Source organism: Neoarius graeffei, chromosome 23, assembly GCF_027579695.1.
Source record: "Neoarius graeffei isolate fNeoGra1 chromosome 23, fNeoGra1.pri, whole genome shotgun sequence".
Taxonomy (NCBI): domain Eukaryota; kingdom Metazoa; phylum Chordata; class Actinopteri; order Siluriformes; family Ariidae; genus Neoarius; species Neoarius graeffei.
The window spans coordinates 59,819,977-59,840,752 of NC_083591.1; the positions used below are offsets into that span (position 1 = coordinate 59,819,977).

The window sequence follows — 20,776 nt, forward strand, 5'->3', positions numbered from 1 at the left end:
TGTTTTTGATTGTCCACTCGAAAGTCTGCACAGGACGGTGGTAAATCATCTCTTCAGTCATCTTCCTCTGTGCTGCGTGTCCGAAGAAGGGATGGGCGTGTGGTCCGATCTCTCTCTGACTTTGGCAGTTGGAGTTTACCCCTATGGGAAATTGGAGAAACGATGGTCGATCCAATTCAGGAGAGGAACCTTACAGAAAATGGGAAGGCTAAAGCACAGAAGAGGTCATGCTCAGATGAGCTGCTTGGGGAGTTCCAGAAGATGCAGCAGATGAAGGTGATGCTGCAGAGGAACCTCGGGATGCTGTGCATGACGTCTGAGGAGCAACAGAAAGTAAGAAGCTCAACAACAAGGGAACTGTTTCCTGGAACTTCAACATCCTTCCTGTTTCTGCGCTTCTACTTCCTGTTTCACTTCCTCTCGGGCACTCTTTCACTCGACTTGTAGTTGATAGGGTCTGTCTGCCTGTGTGTCAATCTGTCTGTCTACCTAATGGCCTGTCTTTCCTTGTTTTTCTGTCTGTCTGTCTCTAACTGATGGCTTGTTTATCTGTCTCTCTCCATGTGTCTTTCTCTTAAAATGTCTCACTTTTGAAGTTCTTTTTAGTTTTATTTGTTAAAATCTTGTTCTTGTTTTCATGGCTCTCATCGTTGTGGGAAACCATCAACTTCCTTTTCTCCTGTTTCTTCTTCCTGATTCTTCCTCTGGCTGCTTTACAGGAACTTCTTGGACTTCCATAAACCTTGACTCTTGAAGTTTAGACCAGTGTAACAGAGAGAGAGGGAGAGTTGAGTGTGATGCTCTCTTTACCATTTAGCGATGATGATGATTGTGATGATCTGACGTTATAAATCAGATGCTGTGTTTATAATTATCCAGATATTAGAGCTGTTGGTTGTTTTGTTGTCGTCCCCAGGTGCGGATGAGATTGTCCTTCACTTCTCCACAGCAGTTGTCCTCCATGTCTCTTAAAGATCAGTTCTTCTCTCAGAGCACTCCGGTTGGACTCGACTGTCTCCGCTGGCCACGCCCAGTTTCATTCTCAGGTGAGGATGAAGTGACGTATTTAGTTTGTGCTTTAATATTAGACTGGGAATGGTTTCTGAATCGTGCTGGAAGCAGACAGTTTTGAGGTGGAGTAGATTATTGATTAAAATCTGGACACCGTGTGACTCCACAAGAACTGAACAAAACACACTTCACACTAACGTCTCAGAGATACGTTACAGTACATGACGTTTAGCAGATGTACTTATCCAGACTGACATACAACAACGTACAAGATACTCTCATGTAGTCTGGGATATTCATCACAATAAAGTCTGGTGATGTTTTTATTATAAATCAAGAATCCTTTATTGTTTCTTTTTGTAATATGATTTTTATTTCTTATTATTTGGTGATATTAGTGATGTGATGGTTCACCATAATCATAATAGAACATTATTAATATCAACTGTGTCACTCTGACTGTCCTGTAGGGGGCGATGATCACTTTAAACAGACTTTAATTCTGTAGCCTGTGTGTGTGTGTGTGTGTGTGTGTGTGTGTGTTTTCAAGTACTGAATATGTTGTGTGTTTTCTCCTCAGTATTCTGTCAGTCTCTCTCTCTGTTTATCTAGGCCTGTCATTCTGTCTATGTATAAAGATTGATGGAATAAACACGTCTGTAGGTGTGTGTGTGTGTGTGTGTGTGTGTGTGTGTATATGAATATTGGGTGTAATACAGACTCCTTTTGAGAAAAAGACACAAGAAGTCCATTATTGCTGTGTAACATTTCTGTCCCACACCGTGACCTTCGTGAACGCGGCACAATGAGCCGATCTCGCAGCTCTACGCTAACACACTGCTAGCACACGGCTAGCACTACTAACACACTGCTAGCACACGGCTAACACTACTAACACACTGCTAGCACACGGCTAGCACTCGTCTCTTACCTGTTCTCTGTGACTCTGAGTGTGTGGAAGCGTGAGAGTGTGTAATTACTGAAGTGAGAGGAAGTGACACGTGCATGGTTCTTTCTGCAGAGTCGTGTCTCATTTGACCTTCAGAGCACACACTCGGGCAGTGGGCCATGCTCGGTGAATAAAAAATGTTAAATATGAAGATGTGGTTATTTAATTTGTGAGGTTTAACTGTTTATCCAGCTGCTGCTGCTGTTGGGAAACTCACAGAAGAAACATCACTATGACATCGTCAGTTACGCAACAGTTCCACATGTTTTCTTCGCTCAAATTCACTCAGTGTTTTCTGTCTCGACGCCTCACCAGTGTCATAAAATCATCTTTAAATTTTTAATCTCCTCTTTCTTTCATTCTTTTGTTCAGTTTTGTCAAAATCAACCATTTAAACTGATTTATAAATAATTTATTTTCTGATGCTCTTACATCACATCACAGGCATTTAGCAGCTGCTGTTATCCAGAGTGACGGACACCACACCCAGAGCAGCCTGGGGGGTTTGGGGCCTTGCTCAAGGGCACTTCAGCCATTCCTGCTGGTCCAGGGAATCAAACCAGTGACCTTTCAGTCCCAAAGCTGCTGCTCTAACCTTTAGGCCATGGCTTCCCCATGCAACCCTCTTGAATCTCAAATAACCCTCTATTTTAATAATTATCATCTCATCCAGCCAACAGGTGATGAGTTTATGCCATCACGTGTTGTCCGTCTGGCATCGTCCACATTTCACGAAAATCACTTCTCCCTCTGTTCTTCACCGATTTTGATTCTTTCTGGCATGAAGGTAGGGGAACCTAGGGTGCAGATAACTTCTACCCAGATTTCCTTAATTGCAATTATTAATGAAGTTATGGACTAATTAAAGCTTAATGAGCAGTTCAACAAAAATTGCTTCTTCTCGGTCAATTCCTCACCGTTTTAGATTCTTTCTGGTAAATAGGTCGGGATTCCTCGGGTGGATATCGCTTCTATATAGAGCTTGTATATAGTGTATAGAGCTCGCAACATTTATTGCCCAAGGTGGCCCACTTTAGATCGTTCCTTCTGGACTAGACGGGGCCGGCGTGAGCTACACCGTCACTGACGCTCATTAAAATAACAGATGATTTTCAGGCCATTTTAAGCTCAGAGAAAAGAAATGTTTAATGAAAATGACTGATATTTATTAATCAGAATGAAAAGGATGTAGATCAGCCATGAACGTCAAGATTATTTAAAATGGAAGGAGAGACAGAGAGACGCTTGTAAGCTTCACATTAAGAGGATGAACATGTTCCATCAGATTTATTAATAACAAGCTTCATGTTTTCCTCCTGAATGTTGAACCGCCTCTGATTTCAGCTGTTTTTATTCATTAACACAAATAAATAAAACTTTTAAATTAAGGTCTGAATGAACTGTCTGTCTGTCTGTCTGTCTGTCTGTTTTGCACGTACCCAGGCTGTAAGGCAAGGCAAGGGTTATCAAAATTATCAAAACGGCTGTTTGATATCAAGAAGGCAGTTAATTGATTGAAGACAATTTTTTTTCCAGGATTTTCCCGATGAATGGTAGATTTGATATTGGCCTGTAGTTATTTAACACTGAAGGATCCAGATTATTTTTTTTAAGAAGGGGCTTTACAACGGCTTGATGAGAGGCTGTAGAAGTCATTATTTTGTGATGTCAGTGTGCAGCTTGAATAAGTAATGAATTAAAATTAATTATAACATGTATTAATCTGATTATAATGAATATAAATTATTAATAACATTTAAACTGTTTACGGGCTGAAGGTGTTTATTTTTTATTGTGTTCCATTTGATTTAATCCTAATTGCAGTCGTGTCCTTGTTAATCCTTAACTGGCTCCGTTGAAAAGTGTGTGAGCTTCTTATAGTTTAATAAATAACCAGGTGGTGATGGGATGCAGCCCACGTTAGTGTTGGAGGTGTTCAGTCAGGTGACGTCTGTCTGATGGAGAACCTCTGGGCCTTCAGCGCTCCGGTCTGTAGGCTGTGCACTAAAGGCTTTTTACACCCTACAGAGTGCACTAGACATTCATTAGGGAGCTTTTAGTCGTTGCTGTACAAGTGCACTCAGTGTAGTGGGTGAAGTATTGACTTCCACACCGTTTACAGGGCTGCAGATGTCTAGAAATGAGATGTTTTTGGGCTGCAGACACAAGTGGCGTTCTTCTACACGCCTAGACGTGTTCAGGGATAAACCTGTAAGGGGTAAATAAGTGCTCCCGGAGGTACGGGTTAAATTCTCTTCTCACTTTTAACTAACAGCACTGATGGGGCTCAGTAAAGGGGCACTGCGATGGACACAGGAAGACGGTCTTTTATCAGAGACAGCCACTCAGATTTCTAATAATTAAAAATTATTTTATTTTAATAAACATTTATGTATCATCTGTTATTAATTATAGTATATGAATATTCAGAGGTGATGAGTCGAGCTGCATCTTAAACTTGTGTACATTGTATGTCAGAGTCTCCTCAGTGGGGCCCTCTTGATGCTGTGTGTGTGTGAGAGAGAGAGGGAGGGAGAGAGAGAGAGAGGGAGGGAGAGAGGGAAGGAGGGAGAGGCTTGATCATGTGTGTGAGTCTCTGAGCGAGAGTAGGAAGGATGCAGGCGACATCAGGAGTGTTTGACGCTTGAAACGCACCAGTGGAGGTTGTGATTCAGTCTCTCTTGCGTGCACACACACACACACACACACACACACACACACACACACACACACACATTTGTCTGGAGTCTGTACCTGCTTGAAGAGCAGCCGTCCTCTTCTTCCTCCTCGAGTGTGTGTGTGTTTGTGTGGCCGAATGCAGACCCAGCAGCAGATTTGGGATTCGTTAGGGGGGTGAAAGCGATACGGGGGTCATGTCTCATTACTGGAGCCTAGAAAGTCTGCACTCCACCAATGGTAAGTGCCTTCTTTCTCTCCACCGCCGCTGTAGTGCGCACTACCTAGTGATGTTTTGTACATCTGCACTAAACCGTCTCTTCGGGTTTTATAGTGTTCCAGGTGCACAGTGTCTTTAACATCAATGATGCAGCGCTGGGGTTTATTGGAAACAGAGTGGATTGTTGAGCTTGTGTGTGTGTGTGTGTGTGTGTGTGTGTGTGTGTGTGCGCGCGCACATGTAAGTGGGAGTGGAAATAAAAGATGGAAGGAACATCACCTTGTTGCTCTCAACTGAAAAAAAAAAGACCTGAAAATCATCTCGATCATAAATAAATAAATAAATAAATAAATGTTCTGTTGTTTGCTGCACTTTTACAGCAGAAATGCACAAATGATCATTTTAAATTGAATGAAAACGATTTTCGGTTTGTGTCTCAGATTCGAGTCTTTTTATTTCCCTCTTTAGAGAAATTGTTTGTGTTTGTTGTTCTAAACTCTGGTGTGTGTTTTATGTTTCGACCTGAAAGTTTCATACGACGTTCACTTTTTATTTCTTTCTCAAGTCAAGTTTATTTGTATCGCGCTTTTAACAATGAACATTGTCGCAAAGCAGCTTTACAGAATTTGAACGACTTTAAACATGAGCTAATTTTATCCCTAATCTATCCCTAATGATGAAGCCTGTGGTGACGGTGGCAAGGAAAAACTCCCTCAGACGACATGAGGAAGAAACCTCGAGAGGAACCAGACTCAAAAGGGAACCCATCCTCATTTGGGCAACAACAGACAGCCTGACTATAACATTAACAGTTTTAACATGAAGTCAGTTTCGTTGATGTTATAAACTCTTCATTGATGGAAACTTGAGTGCAAAACTGTTCATGACAACTGCAGTCCTAAAGTCAGCAAGTCAACTGCAGTCCTCAGCCATAAAAGCATTACTGTAAGAGTCCAGAGCGTCCTCCAGGTGTGACTTTCAACTGTCCTCATGGGGCCGTCCTCCACAGGAGCGATGTGATGAGATTCCCACCAGACACAGGGCACCAGGATGGATCAGGCAGGTCCGAGGAGCAGAAGAGGTTCAGCATCTCGATCTCAGGATTGACCTGTAACTCAGTTTTTCCACAAACTTTTTCACAGTTTATCCCCTGCGTAGTGCACACAGTGAGCTCACATTCATTTGGACATCAAGTGCACTAAAAGGGGGTGTTAAGTTTTTAAAAAATTTGAAGTAAAAATAACAGTGTTACAAAACTCTAATGTGGTGTAGTGGTCATCACTGTCACCTCACAGCGAGAAGATGCTGGGTTCGAGCCCCGGGGCCGGCGAGGGCCTTTCTGTGTGGAGTTTGCATGTTCTCCCCGTGTCCGCGTGGGTTTCCTCCGGGTGCTCCGGTTTCCCCCACAGTCCAAAGACATGCAGGTTAGGTTAACTGGTGACTCTAAACCCCCGAGATGAGCGAGCGAGCGAGTGGGTGGTTGTCTGTCTGCCAAAGTGAGCCGGCGGTGGAGAAAGTTTGTGCTCAAGATAAATCAGACCAATTGGCCTCCAGGCGTCAGGGTAAAACAAACAGACAAAACTCTATAGTTGGAAAGTAATGATGTTACAAAATTACAGAATTAGATTATTTAAATTCTACAAAGTTATACTACAGGAAGTGGAGCGCTTTAGTGTGTTATGGCCATTTTAGATTTAAAAAAATATTACAGTGCCGAGCTGGGGGTAATATTCTGAGAAAAAACTTGGATATTCTCTGAGATTATAAAATCACAAATTTATGAAAAACAAAACTCAGAAAAATAGTGTTTTTTTTTTTTTGGTCAAGGAAGCAGGTTGCTTCACTTTGAAAGGTTGGCTGAAGGTCATCACACTACAGACCCCACGACTGAGTCGAGAGTTAAAGGAAACACAGACTTTCCTCCTCGATCATGAAATATAAAAGAATAAAGTGCTGAGAGATTTTCAACTACATTTCCCAGAATGCACTGCAGCCAGGAAGCATGTGATTGTTGCACTTTCTGGATCTAATGGGAGATGGATGTACAAACCTCGCAGGTTTATTTATTTATCTGTGTCCTTTTTGTCTGCACTGTTTCTTCGTTCTTCTTCTGGCTGCTCCCGATTAGGGGTCGCCACAGCGGGTCTTTCGTCTCCATTGCTCCCTGTCTTCCGCATCCTTCTCCACCACACCTGCCACTTTCATGTCCTCTCTCACCACATCCATGTATCTCCTCTTTGGCCTTCCTCGTTTTCGTTTGCCTGGCAGCTCCATCCTCAACATTCTCCTTCCCACATGCTCTGCATCTCTTCTCAGGATGTGCCCAGACCATCTCAGTCTCATCTCTCTTAGCTTCATTCCCAAGCTCTCCACATGTGCTGTCCCTCTGATGTGCTCGTTCCTTATCCTGTCCAACCTTGTCACTCCCATCGCAAACCTTAACATCCTCAACTCCGCCACCTCCAACTTTGCCTCCTGTCTCTTCGTTAAGGGTACGGTCTCCAATCCATACATCACAGCTGGTCTCACTACTGTCTTATACATCTTACCTTTCACTTTTGCTGGGACTTTCCGATCACAAATGACTCCCGAAATCCTTCTCCAGCTGCTCCACCCTGCCTGCACTCTCTTTCTCACCTCACTATCGCAGCCCCCATTTTCCTGCACAGTTGACCAAAACCCTTATGGATAAAAGACCAAGGACCGTGATGTTGCCCGGTATGGCGCAACCGGGGCCCCACCCTGGAGCCAGGCCCGGGGTTGGGGCTCGTATGCCAGTGCTTGGTGGCCGGGCCTTTGCCCACGGGGCCTGGCTGGGCTCAGCCCGAAGCGGTGACGTGGGCCCGACCTCCTGTGGGTTCACCACCCACAGAGGTAGCCGTAGGGGGCCAGTGCAGTGTGGATTGGGCGGATTTTTCTCATCGGCCCAAAATCTGTGTTACTTTCGGGGGGGAAAAAAACAGTTTTTCCGAGTTTTGTTTGTCATAAATTTGTGACTTTTTTTCTTGCAAATTTATGATGACAGTCTCAGAGAATGAGTTTTTTCTTGTAACTTTATGACTTTAATCTCAGAAATTCTCTTTAATCTCAAGTTTTTTCTCAGAATGTTACCCTTCCCTCAATTCTGTATTTTTTTTTTCCTACACTGTCTCGAATATTGTAGATTCCCTATTAAATATTTAGTCCACTCGAGCATAAATCCCACCTTGCTCCCTACAGGACGTGTAGTGCGCTAGATTACCTCACTGCTTAGTGTCTCTCTGACGTTCTCTCTCTCTCTCTCTTTTTCTGTTTTTTTCTCCCTTTTGTTCATTGTGTGCTCGATTCTGAAGTCGTGTCGTTCTGTTCTCTTTTCTGTCGTTTGCCTTTAAAGAGGCTGAATAGAGCGCTGTGTCTGTCTCTGTGGAGGATATGGAATAAAATTATCACGTTATAATAAATATTATACCAAACATAAAGAAGCTCAAAGGGTTTTACAGTCAAAAGAACTTTCTACAAAAGAGAGAATAAAGTAGAATGAATGAAAACAGTTCAATAGTTTTTTTTTTATAGTAATCAAGTAACAGTTATTTTAAAGCATATTAAAGACAACAAAGCTGAAGATCCCAAAATAAAGTCCAAATAAATTTAAACTGCAATGAAATAAAATACAAATAAAATGAAATAATTTAATTTGTCTGTTATAAAGTCCATATTTAATCACACAAAGTCCATTACTGAACTGTCTGCTTTTTTATTTAGATTTATAAACATCCTGAATTTCTGTTAAACAATAAAAAGCATAAAAGACAAAACCACAGATAAAGACAGGATGGAATAAAATACATCTTAAAATAACAAATGAATATAATAACAGAAGTAAAGAAGTAATGTTTTAATAAAAACATGAAGATAATAATAGTTAATGTTAGTGTTCTAATGTTCTGAAGTCGTGGTGTTGCGATGGTGTTTATTAAAATGTGACGCTGCTGCAGAGGGATTTTTCTGAGAGTATAAAATGTAAACACAGATCATCCCGGCGTTTTTCCATCCGAACAACACGACTAATGGATTTTGTGTCTCGGTGCCAATTAATGAAGTGAGACGCAGGCAGGATGCTCCGAGAGCGACGCCGCACTTCTGCCCTTTACATACGACTCGCACCGCTGTACACGAACCAACAGAACCCATCAGTGTTTAACACCAGATTACCACCGGAACGTTCTGAAATCTAACCACAGCTTTATCCACAGGCACACATCTCTCTCTCTCTCACACACACACACACCTCTCACACACATCTCTCACACACACACACACACACACACACACACACACACACACGTCTGCTTCTTCATCATCATTAGCTCAGATACAAACACAGCTCAGCTTTTCACTTTACAAACACAAGTGATTGTTAATGGAAAAAGTAAAACAGTGTTCTGTCTGTACAGACAGACAGGTAGATGGACAGACAGGTAGATGGACAGGATTCTGCTTTTGTCTCAGACTGATGAAGTCCTCATTAGCTCCTCGGCCTGTTAGCACATGTTCACTGCTAATTTATGTAAACAAGGTGACGAGACGTTACTCCAGTTGCCAAATTGGGATGTGACCAATCCTGTTAACTCTCACTCCAGGTTGTCATGGTGACAGACAAACCAGTGATGTCTCAGATGACCTTTTGCTGTCCTCATGAACGATGTCTGAGTTTTGTTTTCCTCCTCTCTCACTGTCTGTACTAAAAATAACTGAGAGTGAAAGTATGAGTTGAGAGAAGTGGCGTCAGGGACGGAACGTCTGAGGGCCACCGACACTTTCAGAACAACTGTTCAGCTCTGCGACGACGTCCCTGTCTGCTCTGAGGCCAACATAGCTGACAAAGAAGGCTAGCATGAAACTGTGTGTGTGAGAAAGAGAGAAAAACACAGTGAAAAGCACTTTCTTCCTCAGAACACAGTTTAGTGTCAGACTGAGGTAGGGGCGTGGCCTACAGTCTGAAGGTGGAGCTTGTACATATTAATAATAATAATAAACTTATTGAGCACTGATCATGCACACAGTAGTTCATCGAACAGTAAAAATGAAATGCTAAAAAGCGATGAAACAGAAATCAGAGATAAAATAAATAATGAGGTGGAATTTTAGTTTAGAAAAGAAGCATAAAGACAAACAAAGAAAGCAAACATTAGATAACAGAATGAAATATATAAAATGGAATAAAAATAAAACAATTTAGTACAAATAAAATAAAACAAAATTGAAGCAGTACTTTCAATTAAATAGCAAATCAAACATTTTTAAATGTTTTTCTTTTTTTTAAGAGTTTAATCACAGCTTCATGTAAAGTGGTGTTGAGTTGCAGAGAAACAGCTGCTGAGTGTGTGTTTGTTTCAGGTATCGAGGTGCTGCAGGTCGTAATAGAGTTCCAGTGTGTGCAGTGACTCCGAGCCCCGTGTCGTGGTGTGACGAGACCCGCTGTGGACATTTTATTCTACAGAAATGTTAAAGCTCCGTGTGATTTGATGATGAAACAGAATCATTGACGGGGAAATCTCCTGCCTGTAAATAAGTCTTTAAGTGAACTGATGCAGATGTGGTTGGGGTGTAAAGTGTGAAATACACGACAGGAAGTGGAGACGCCGCTTCTGCTTTCGGTGTTCGTCTCTTGTCCATCTGTGTGTCGGAAAAGCGACGAATCTCTGAGAAACGCCTCTGCGGCGGCGTGAAAGTGTCTCAGCCGTGTGCTCAGAGTTTCTGTTTCGGGTTTAAGTGGTTTTCTGCTTCATGAGGTTTGATTCTGTGATTGCTGATATGAGAAGATAACACCACCTAATAAATGTTTAATAAATAAACACCACCTAATATCTGTTTAATAAATAAACGTTAATAATGTGGAATGTTTTTTATTTTTATTCTTTCATTCTGCAAAACTGATCACAGAAACATCATTTTAGAGATGTGAAACTGAGGAGAGACCAGAAAGAGGATGGAGTGTGAAGAGGAGTAAAGGTCTCCAGACACTGAACTAGTTTAATATCAGAATTGTGTGTGTGTGTGTGTGTGTGTGTGTTTGCGTTATCTGCAGCGTTGGTGATCACTGATGGCCCTCAGGATAAATCAGGTCTGGGTGATGAGGTGGGCAGTGAAGATGAGCTTTACAACGACTTCCACATTTCTGCCAACCGCTTAGGAGGAGGAGAACAACTGGCTATTAATGAGGTATAACAAACTCCACCCACTATCATATACCCCGCCCACTTTCAGCCCCTATTATATACCCACTCACGTTTATAAATCCTCCACCACAATGGTGTGTTGTGATTGGCTGAGAGCAGTGCGGTGTGTTCTGATTGGCTGAGAGAAGTACGGTGTGTTGTGATTGGCTGAGAGCAGTGCGGTGTGTTCGGATTGGCTGAGAGCAGTGCGGTGTGTTCGGATTGGCTGAGAGCAGTGCGGTGTGTTCGGATTGGCTGAGAGCAGTGTGGTGTGTTCAGATTGGCTGAGAGCAGTGCGGTGTGTTCGGATTGGCTGAGAGCAGTGCGGTGTGTTCGGATTGGCTGAGAGCAGTGTGGTGTATTCAGATTGGCTGAGAGCAGTGTGGTGTATTCAGATTGGCTGAGAGCAGTGTGGTGTATTCAGATTGGCTGAGAGCAGTGTGGTGTGTTCGGATTGGCTGAGAGCAGTGCGGTGTGTTCGGATTGGCTGAGAGCAGTGCGGTGTGTTCGGATTGGCTGAGAGCAGTGTGGTGTATTCAGATTGGCTGAGAGCAGTGTGGTGTATTCAGATTGGCTGAGAGCAGTGTGGTGTATTCAGATTGGCTGAGAGCAGTGCGGTGTGTTTGGATTGGCTGAGAGCAGTGCGGTGTGTTGTGATTGGCTGAGAGCAGTGCGGTGTGTTGTGATTGGCTGAGAGCAGTGCGGTGTGTTGTGATTGGCTGAGAGCAGTGCGGTGTATTCAGATTGGCTGAGAGCAGTGCAGTGTGTTGTGATTGGCTGAGCGCAGTGCGGTGTGTTGTGATTGGCTGAGAGCAGTGCGGTGTGTTGTGATTGGCTGAGCGCAGTGCGGTGTGTTGTGATTGGCTGAGAGCAGTGCGGTGTGTTGTGATTGGCTGAGAGCAGTGTGGTGTGTTGTGATTGGCTGAGAGCAGTGTGGTGTGTTGTGATTGGCTGAGAGCAGTGCGGTGTGTTGTGATTGGCTGAGAGCAGTGCGGTTAGTAAGGCAGTTGCTAGTTGTTAACAGACTCCAATTAATTCTGTAATAAAAGTTAATTAAGATTCTGCTGACATCATCAGAGTGTAAATTAGATTTCATACACAAGCGTGTGTGTGTCAGACAGAGTCAGATGTGTTTTGCTACTGGTGTGAAAAGGAGAGAAAAAACAAAGGAATAATAATAATAATAATTATTATTATTATTATTAAGAGAGAAAGAATGATTGAGAGTTAAGACAATTACAGAAAGTGAGAAAAATAATTGACAGATGGAGAGAGAAAATAAACAGAAAAGAAAAAGAGGAAGAAAGACAATTACAATGAGAGAGAGAGAGAGAGCTGAAGGAGGTGAATAAACATGAGTACTTTAATCCCGTAAATCTTTCAGTCGTCTTTAACATTCACTGCATGAACATTACTGTTAATACATGATGTGGGCGGGGTTTCAGGAGATGGACAGTTGAAGCAACCAATGAGAGAGACTGTGTGTGTCAGGGCTGCAGCTGTGAGAGAGAGAGAGAGAGCTCCATCTCCCTCTTCCGCTAAGACTGACCTCCATTATTCTGGTTTCTAGGATACACCTCACAGCTCTGCTGTCTGATTGGCTGAGAGAGATAAACGGAAAAAACAGGAAGAAAAGAAATAGAAGCGATTCATGGAGAGGGATAGATAGATAGATAGATAGATAGATGGATGGATGGATGGATGGGTGAATCTTTGTTGTGAAGCACAGAAGAAGCGTCGCTAAGCAGCTCAGAGGGATTTAGAGAGCGGAGTGTGTGAGCAGCTCTGGGGGGAGACGAGCAGCAGAGGAGGATGAAGAGAAAGACCAAGAACGAGGGCAGGAGAGGAAGTGAGGAAAAGAACAAGGAAGTGTAGACGTGGAATCTCTCTCTCTCTTCCTCTTAAATTGTCCTCACACACTGATGCTCCGGATCAAGTGCTTCTGGGTCCGAGTGCCCTCTCCTCTCCTCTGTGTGTGTGAGAGAGACATCATGGCTCAGCATCAGAGCATCTTTGACCTTTTTTTACGCTGCAGTCTGAGTCCTGAGGCACAGAGAGTGGTGGTGTTCTTCATCATGATGCTCCTCATCATCATCAACGTGGTGCTGATGTTCCTGCTGGTGTTCCAGTAAAGGAGTGAGGGAGAGAAAGAAAAGAGGAAGGCAAGGAGGACAGGAAGAAGAGAAAAAGTAAGAGGAGATGTGAAAGTAAAGGAAGGGAGAGAAAAAGGAGAGGAAGAAAAAAAAACAGGATAAGTTATTGGAAGACAAGAGGAAAGGCAGAGAAAGAGATGAGAGTCCAAAGAAAGAGTGAGGATGGGAAAAGGGAAGACTCAAAGTGTGGATGAGGGAGGAAACTGTGGAGATGTAGAATGGGAAGAAGAATTGAGGTAGTGGATGAATAGAGGGAGAAGGAAGGGAACTGTAGCAGGTGTGGAAAAGGAAGAGTGGAGGAAGGATTGAAAAAGAGGGTGAGGAAGAGAAGGGAAGAGGAAATATGAAAAGGAAGAAGGGGAGGTAGAAAGGGAGGAGTAAGAGTGGAAGATAAAAAAGACTAAGGAAAAGAAAGGCAGGAATGAGAGAAGGATTGAGGTAGTGAACAATAATGAGGAAGAAAAGGAACAGAGGAAGTGGAGAAAAGTGAGGACGAGGAACAGGAAGAGAGAGGAGAAATAGAGGGAGGGAACTAGCGAGAGGGAGGAGGGTGATGAAGAAGAAGGAAAGTCGTTCCCTCGTTCACTCTGTGTGGATGGGAGTGCGCAATGCAGGCTGCGCAGTGCAGGTAACGAGAGAGAGAGAGATGTGTGAGCGAAACAGACAGAGAAAATGCTTTACTGTGTATTATGATGTGTCCGGGGTTTAGTATTTACTTCCTGCATGCGCAGTGTGTGTGTGTGTGTGTGTGTGTTCATCGTATCTTCAGTTTGATAACTTGTTAACACATCAGCTCATTAATGATCATCTACTGAACATCACAGGTCCATTAATAATGCTGTTAGTGGATGGATAGATAAATGCATAGATGAATGTGAGCAGTGATTAATGTGAATGTGAGTGGTGATTAGTGTGAATGGTGACGGGTTTGAATGCGAGTGGTGATTAGCGTAAATGTGAGTTGTGATTAGTGTGAATGGCGATTAGTTTGAATGTGAGTGGTGATTAGTGTAGATGTGTGTGGTGATTAGTATGAATGGTGATGAGCTTGAATGTGAGTGGTGATTAGTGTGAATGGTGATGATTTGAATGTGAGAAGTGGTTAGTGTAAATGTGAATGATGATTAGTGTGAATGTGAGTGGTGAATGGTGATTAGTGTGAATGTGAGCTGTGATTATTGTAAATGTGAATGATGATTAGTGTGAATGGTAACGGGTTTGAATGTGAGTGGTGATTAGTGTAAATATGAGTGGTGGTTAGTGTGAATGGTTTTGTGTTTGAATGTGAACAGTGATTAGTGTAGATGTGAGTTGTGATTAGTGTGAATGGTGGACTTGAGTGTGAGTAGTGATTAATGTAAATGTGAATGGTGATTAGTGTGAATGGTGACGGGTTTGAATGTGAGCAGTGATTTAATGTGAATGGTGATTAGTGTGAATGTGAGCAGTGATTAGTGTAAATGGTGATGGGTTTGAATGTGCGCAGTGATTTAATGTGAATGTGATTAGTGTGAATGGTGATGGATTTGAATGTGATTAGTGTGAATGTGATTAGTGTGAAAGGTAATGCATTTGTATGCGAGTGGTGATTAGTGTAAATGTGAATGGTGATTAGTGTGAAGGGTGACTGAGTTGAACATCAGTGGTGATTAGTGTGAATGGTGATTGTTCATATTCACGTTTAAACCTATCACCATTCACACTAATCACTGCTCAGATTCACATTTAAACCAGTGATTAGTGTGAATGTGAGCGGTGATTGGTTTAAATGTGAGTGGTGATTAGTGTGAATAGTAATTAGTTTAAATGTGTGAGCGGTGATTAGTGTAAATGCAAAAAACACTGCATGTTTTTTTTCTCCTCTCATTCCTGCGTGCAGCTGATCAGCGATGGCAGTGTGTGCGCCGAGGCTCTGTGGGATCACGTCACCATGGACGACCAGGAGCTCGGCTTCAAAGCCGGAGACGTCATCGAGGTGGTGGACGCCACCAATAAGGAGTGGTGGTGGGGACGAGTGCAGGAGAGCGAGGGCTGGTTCCCTGCCAGCTTCGTCCGGGTACGAGGTTTAAAAACGTTTAAAAATAAAAGTTCAGGAAGGAAAACAGATTTTATTCTTTATTTCATCAGAAGATTATAAAATAGTGGGTGGCACGGTGGTGTAGTGGTTAGCGCCGTCGCCTCACAGCAAGAAGGTCCTGGGTTCGAGCCCCGGGGCCGGCGAGGGCCTTTCTGTGCGGAGTTTGCATGTTCTCCCCGTGTCCGCGTGGGTTTCCTCCGGGTGCTCCGGTTTCCCCCACAGTCCAAAGACATGCAGGTTAGGTTAACTGGTGACTCTAAATTGAGCGTAGGTGTGAATGTGAGTGTGAATGGTTGTCTGTGTCTATGTGTCAGCCCTGTGATGACCTGGCGACTTGTCCAGGGTGTACCCCGCCTTTCGCCCGTAGTCAGCTGGGATAGGATCCAGCTCGCCTGCGACCCTGTAGAAGGATAAAGCGGCTACAGATAATGAGAATGAGATTATAAAATATAACATGACTGACATCAACTTCACACACATTTATTAATTAATAAAAATGTAATTGTTAAATTATTATATTTACATATTACAGAGGGACAGCCGGGTTCACGGACTCCAAAACCGTGGGTTCAGTTATCTACAGTGTAACTCTGAACAGAAATATTAAACAGAAACATCAGAATCACGTTCATTAGAGAGAGAGAACGAGCGAGCGAGACCACATTCATATAACTTTTATTACAGTATATTCAATTCAACTCAGTTTATTTTATAGTGTTTTTAACAATAAACACACAGCAGCTTTACAGAAAAATAAAGACTTTAAACATATATACTAGTAAATTTATCCCAATAATTGATAGTTTGTTTTATTATTAGTCACGGTCATTGATGTGTGTATGTCATTTCTAAACTTTTTACCATCAGAATATTCATGAAAACTAAGCTGTACGTCTCGCTCGTCTCCGTGGTTTCGGCTCTTGGCGTCTCTCCGAGACGTAGTCCACAGATACACAGGCGCTCACACACTGTCAGAAACGGGGGTACAGTAGGGGTCCATTTCTGTTCCCCAGGGTACAGTCTACACTAATGGACCCCCAGGGCTCATTTCTGGACCTCACGGTAATTACGTGGACCTTTATAGGGCCAAAAAGCTACATATACAGTATGTCCCCAAGCAGTGAATAAAGGGTACAGAGACGTACCTTAGAGGGTCCTGATCCAGTGATGAGCCGCTGTAGCCCTAAAGGTACAACCATGGATTTTCTGAGAATGCACTGTGTGTTAAACTGTTCAATTTAAAAATTGTTTTATTCATTTATTGCATTTAATGATATTTACATATGTACTTATTAAATTATTATATGCAAGTACAGTTTGTTTTTATTTAATATATTTACTTATTTACATCCTGTCTCTCTACCTGTCTCACTGTCCTCTCTCTCTCGCAGACAGATTTCTTAAGCTCTTTATTGATAATGCAGGAAGTTGATAACTTTAACAAATTGTTAATATTTTTGTCAGTAAATAACTGAATTGTTTAAAAAAAGATAAATACATTTTGATAAACTGTTATTAGTTTAATGAGAATAAACTTGGCTCTTGTTGGTTGATGTACGCACTCGTGTGTGTTTCAGCTGCGTGTGAATCAGGACGAGCCCCTGGAGGAGGATGTAGTCCAGGGGGCGGTGGAGGGCGGGGCTGCAGGGGTGGGCGGGTCATGTGGGCCTGGGTTGCCGTGTAAAGAGCAGATGAGGGCGAACGTGATTAATGAGATCATGAGCACAGAGAGAGACTACATCAAACACCTGAAGGACATCTGTGAGGTCAGTGCGCTCCTGTCATCAGCCAATCAGGAAAAAGAGGCGTGTCTACTCACTCAATAACACCGGTGTTCTTGCTCCATGTATGTGTTTTGGGGGCGTGGCTTTGGAGGGTACATTGGGGGAGGGGCTGTGCAGCCACTGGAATCACTGACTCCACCTTTAATTCCGCCAGTTTCTATAATTATTATACAATTAATTTATTTAAAGAAATAAAACAATTGTTTAATTGCAGGTTGTATTTTAATAAAAGAAACAAGATGGAAGATGAAAAGAGTCTCATAAAATAATTTTTCTTTCTTTGCTGGGTTTTTTTTTAAACCCCCCCATATGGTTTTTGTCGTGTGTGTCTCAGGGCTACATCAAACAGTGCCGTAAACGGACCGACATGTTCACCGAGGAGCAGCTCAGGACCATCTTCGGCAACATCGACGAACTTTATCGCTTCCAAAAGAAATTTCTCAAAGCGCTGGAGAAAAAATACAACAAAGAGCAACCGCACCTGAGCGAGATTGGCTCCTGCTTCCTGGAGAACGTAAGACATGCATGTCTACCTCCAAGAGAGCATGAGACAGCCGTCTGTCTCTGTCCCTCTGTCTGTATGTCTGTCTTCCTACAGTCTGTAAGACGCCCGTCTCTCTGATCTGTAATGTCTTATTCTTTGATTTTTTCTTATTTAAATCCCCAAAACGTTATTGCAGATTCCATCAGGGTCGCGTATCGATGGAGATTAATGGGCTGATGATGGAGATAGTTTAACAGAATTAAAAAAGAAAACAGGAAGTGTGTGATTAAATGAGCGAGAAGTCTTTGCTGGTGTTGGAACTGATTCAGTGTGTTTGTGTGTAAGGGGCGGAGCCTCACGCTCTCGTCAGAAACCTTTAAATTAGAATGTCAGTGAAGGTAAAAACACCATCAACATCATCATCTTTCTGTTTCCAGCAAACGGATTTTCAGATTTACTCGGAGTACTGTAACAATCACCCCAACGCCTGCGTGCAGCTCTCCAGGCTGATGAAGATGAAGAAGTACGTGTTTTTCTTCGAAGCGTGTCGTTTGCTCCAGAAGATGATCGACATCTCGCTCGACGGCTTCCTGCTTACACCCGTGCAGAAAATCTGCAAATACCCCCTACAGCTCGCCGAGCTCCTCAAATACACCAACCCTCAGCACAGGTACACATTATTATCTTTTAATTTATTTAGAATACTCTTAAAAGCCAAACACACGCACAGCTGCATGCACGTTTGCCAATTTTTTAAATTATTTTTAATACCAATTTAATGAATTTTTATTTTAAAAATAATAACTTCATTAGATTTGAATAATTTACCCACCAATATGTTTTGAATATTATTACATCTCGTATTATAAGTAATAAGACTTAATTTATCATGAATGAATTACAACTAACTCATCAATAGTTGTAATTATTTTTATTGAATGACTAATTTACTGGTTAGTGTGGTCCAGCGTCCTGAGTGAGTCGGCGCCTCAGCTGATGGTGTGAAACAGCGAGCTGTGTGATGGAGCAGTTTAGACTCACTCAGACTTTCAGACCCAACTGTTTAAATCCGTATAAAAGGGACGATGTGTGCGAGTCGTACTGATCGGTCTTTCGTGTTGATGTTCAGAGATTATAAGGACGTGGAAGCTGCTTTAAACGCCATGAAGAACGTGGCACGGCTGATCAACGAGAGGAAACGCCGGCTGGAGAACATCGACAAAATCGCCCAGTGGCAGAGCTCCATCGAGGACTGGGAGGTAAAAACACACGACGGTCTTCAAACTCAGTACCATGTTCCTGATGTGATGCTGTTCTGTAGTGCAGGAACGGGCATGGAACATCATTACAGGGTTTTATTGGATTATTTGCAGGGCGAGGACGTTCTGAGTCGGAGCTCTGATCTGATTTTCTCAGGAGATTTAACCAAAATCTCTCAGCCTCAGGCTAAAGGTCAACAGCGCATGTTCTTCCTGTTTGATCATCAGCTGGTCTTCTGCAAAAAGGTGAGTACAGGAAGTCGTTCTGTTCAGTTTTTCTCACGCCACGTGTTCTGTGGACCCACACACGCACATCACTGCCTCCATCACTCTTGTGTAGAGAAAACGTGCACTGAATTTAGGGATTTGACTCAGTGTTACAACATTACTGCATGATAAAGCTCTCTGATGTCCAGGATCTGCTCCGGAGGGACATTTTATATTATAAAGGACGCCTGGACATGGACCAGATGGAGGTGGTGGATGTAGAAGATGGAAAAGATAAAGATCTGAATGTGACAGTAAAGAACGCGCTGAAGTTAACCTCATCAGATGGAGCAGAGATTCATCTCCTGTGTGCTAAAAAACCCGAGCTGAAGCAGCGCTGGCTCCGAGCCTTCGCAGACGAGAGACAGCAGGTCCAACACGACCGAGACACGGGTGAGACATCAACCACTGGCCGTTAAAGTTCTCATAAAAGCCCAACACACCATCGTGAGCTTACTAACTGAAAGCACACTGTCAGTCATTACAGCATTTACAAGATAAAGAATGTTTACTTCCTGTTCTTGCTCAGCCAGCCAATCAGAGAGGAGTCTCAGTTTGAAAGCAGATACTATTGGTTTATGTATTTTTGCTCTTCACAGGATTTTCCCTCACAGATGTGCAGAAGAAACAGGCCATGCAGAACGTGTCCAAAAATCCTCCAGCTGGGAAACCCAAAGGTGATCGTTACACCCCACACACGTCACCTTTACACGGTACACACTCCAACTCAAACAGACGTGCTAAATCATTTTTCTTTGCTACGTGACATTTAGAATATAATTTGCGTAAAGCCCTCGTTCTCTCATCATCTCACATTCTCCTAGTTTTTCAGCGTTATTCTTCAGAAACTTGTTTCTCTCTCAAATATTTAAGAACATTAGTGAAGTATGCTATAGTCCCCCCCCCCCCCCCCCACACACACACGTGCAGCCCTTTTGGTCCTGTGGTGAGGTGTTGACGTGGTTTCTGTGCTCCTCCTCTCCGTTATGATTTAGCGTTACACCACCTGCTGGCTCTTAACGCTCCACTTCTACGCTCCAAAAGCTCCAAGTGCCTTCATTACCCAGAATCCCCTGGGCCTGACTTCTCCTCCTCCCCCCTTGCTGAAGTGATAGCGCCCCCTGGTGTCCTGCGCAGGGCCATTTCCTGGGTCTCATCTCAGAGTAGAGACCTGCTCCGATAGACTAGGGGTAATAATGAGTGTATAACTGTAATAACCATAATATGCCATAATTACATTATAATAACCGCCCTGAACTACAGGACCTGTAATCTATAGCATAATAACTGATGTACCATATAAATGTTAATTTACACTGTAATTACATTATATGAACTAATACATCACCTACTTTATATAAAGATAATATACACGATGTTCTAACTGCATATTAACTATAAAACTGTATTAATTATACTGTATTATACAGGGTGGGCCTGTAGGTTTACACTTTACACATATCAGGACACAAAACAGTGTATACCTCCTTTTGGCCCACCCTGTATTTATTAATTCTATATTCTAATACATTCCACGTACTATTGAACAATTTTTTGCCGAATATTGTGTATAAATAATATGTGACTGTTGGTGAATAACAGAGACAAAGCCAAGGTCAAATCAAGGCTTTATTCACCGATATTCACAGTTTTATATTTATACTGTATGTGTAAATGCACATGTAATTATTTTTAAAAA

The 20,776-nt window shown here is 42.7% G+C and overlaps 1 protein-coding gene across 3 annotated transcripts in view; it reads left to right on the forward strand.

Moving 5' to 3' along the window:
• Nucleotides 1-20,776, forward strand: part of arhgef4 (Rho guanine nucleotide exchange factor (GEF) 4) — a 77,893-nt gene that overhangs the window by 54,729 nt on the left and 2,388 nt on the right. For 2 of the 3 annotated variants that reach the window (XM_060906572.1, XM_060906573.1), the window contains exons 3-13: nucleotides 25-333; nucleotides 917-1,046; nucleotides 10,924-11,057; nucleotides 15,086-15,262; nucleotides 16,861-17,049; nucleotides 17,402-17,581; nucleotides 17,989-18,221; nucleotides 18,681-18,810; nucleotides 18,925-19,056; nucleotides 19,227-19,470; nucleotides 19,677-19,754. In XM_060906572.1, coding sequence (XP_060762555.1) covers nucleotides 25-333; nucleotides 917-1,046; nucleotides 10,924-11,057; nucleotides 15,086-15,262; nucleotides 16,861-17,049; nucleotides 17,402-17,581; nucleotides 17,989-18,221; nucleotides 18,681-18,810; nucleotides 18,925-19,056; nucleotides 19,227-19,470; nucleotides 19,677-19,754 — 1,936 coding nt within the window. Of the gene's footprint in view, nucleotides 1-24; nucleotides 334-916; nucleotides 1,047-4,544; nucleotides 4,877-10,923; nucleotides 11,058-15,085; nucleotides 15,263-16,860; nucleotides 17,050-17,401; nucleotides 17,582-17,988; nucleotides 18,222-18,680; nucleotides 18,811-18,924; nucleotides 19,057-19,226; nucleotides 19,471-19,676; nucleotides 19,755-20,776 lie in introns of those variants that run through there. The other variant, XM_060906574.1, reaches the window with a different exon arrangement.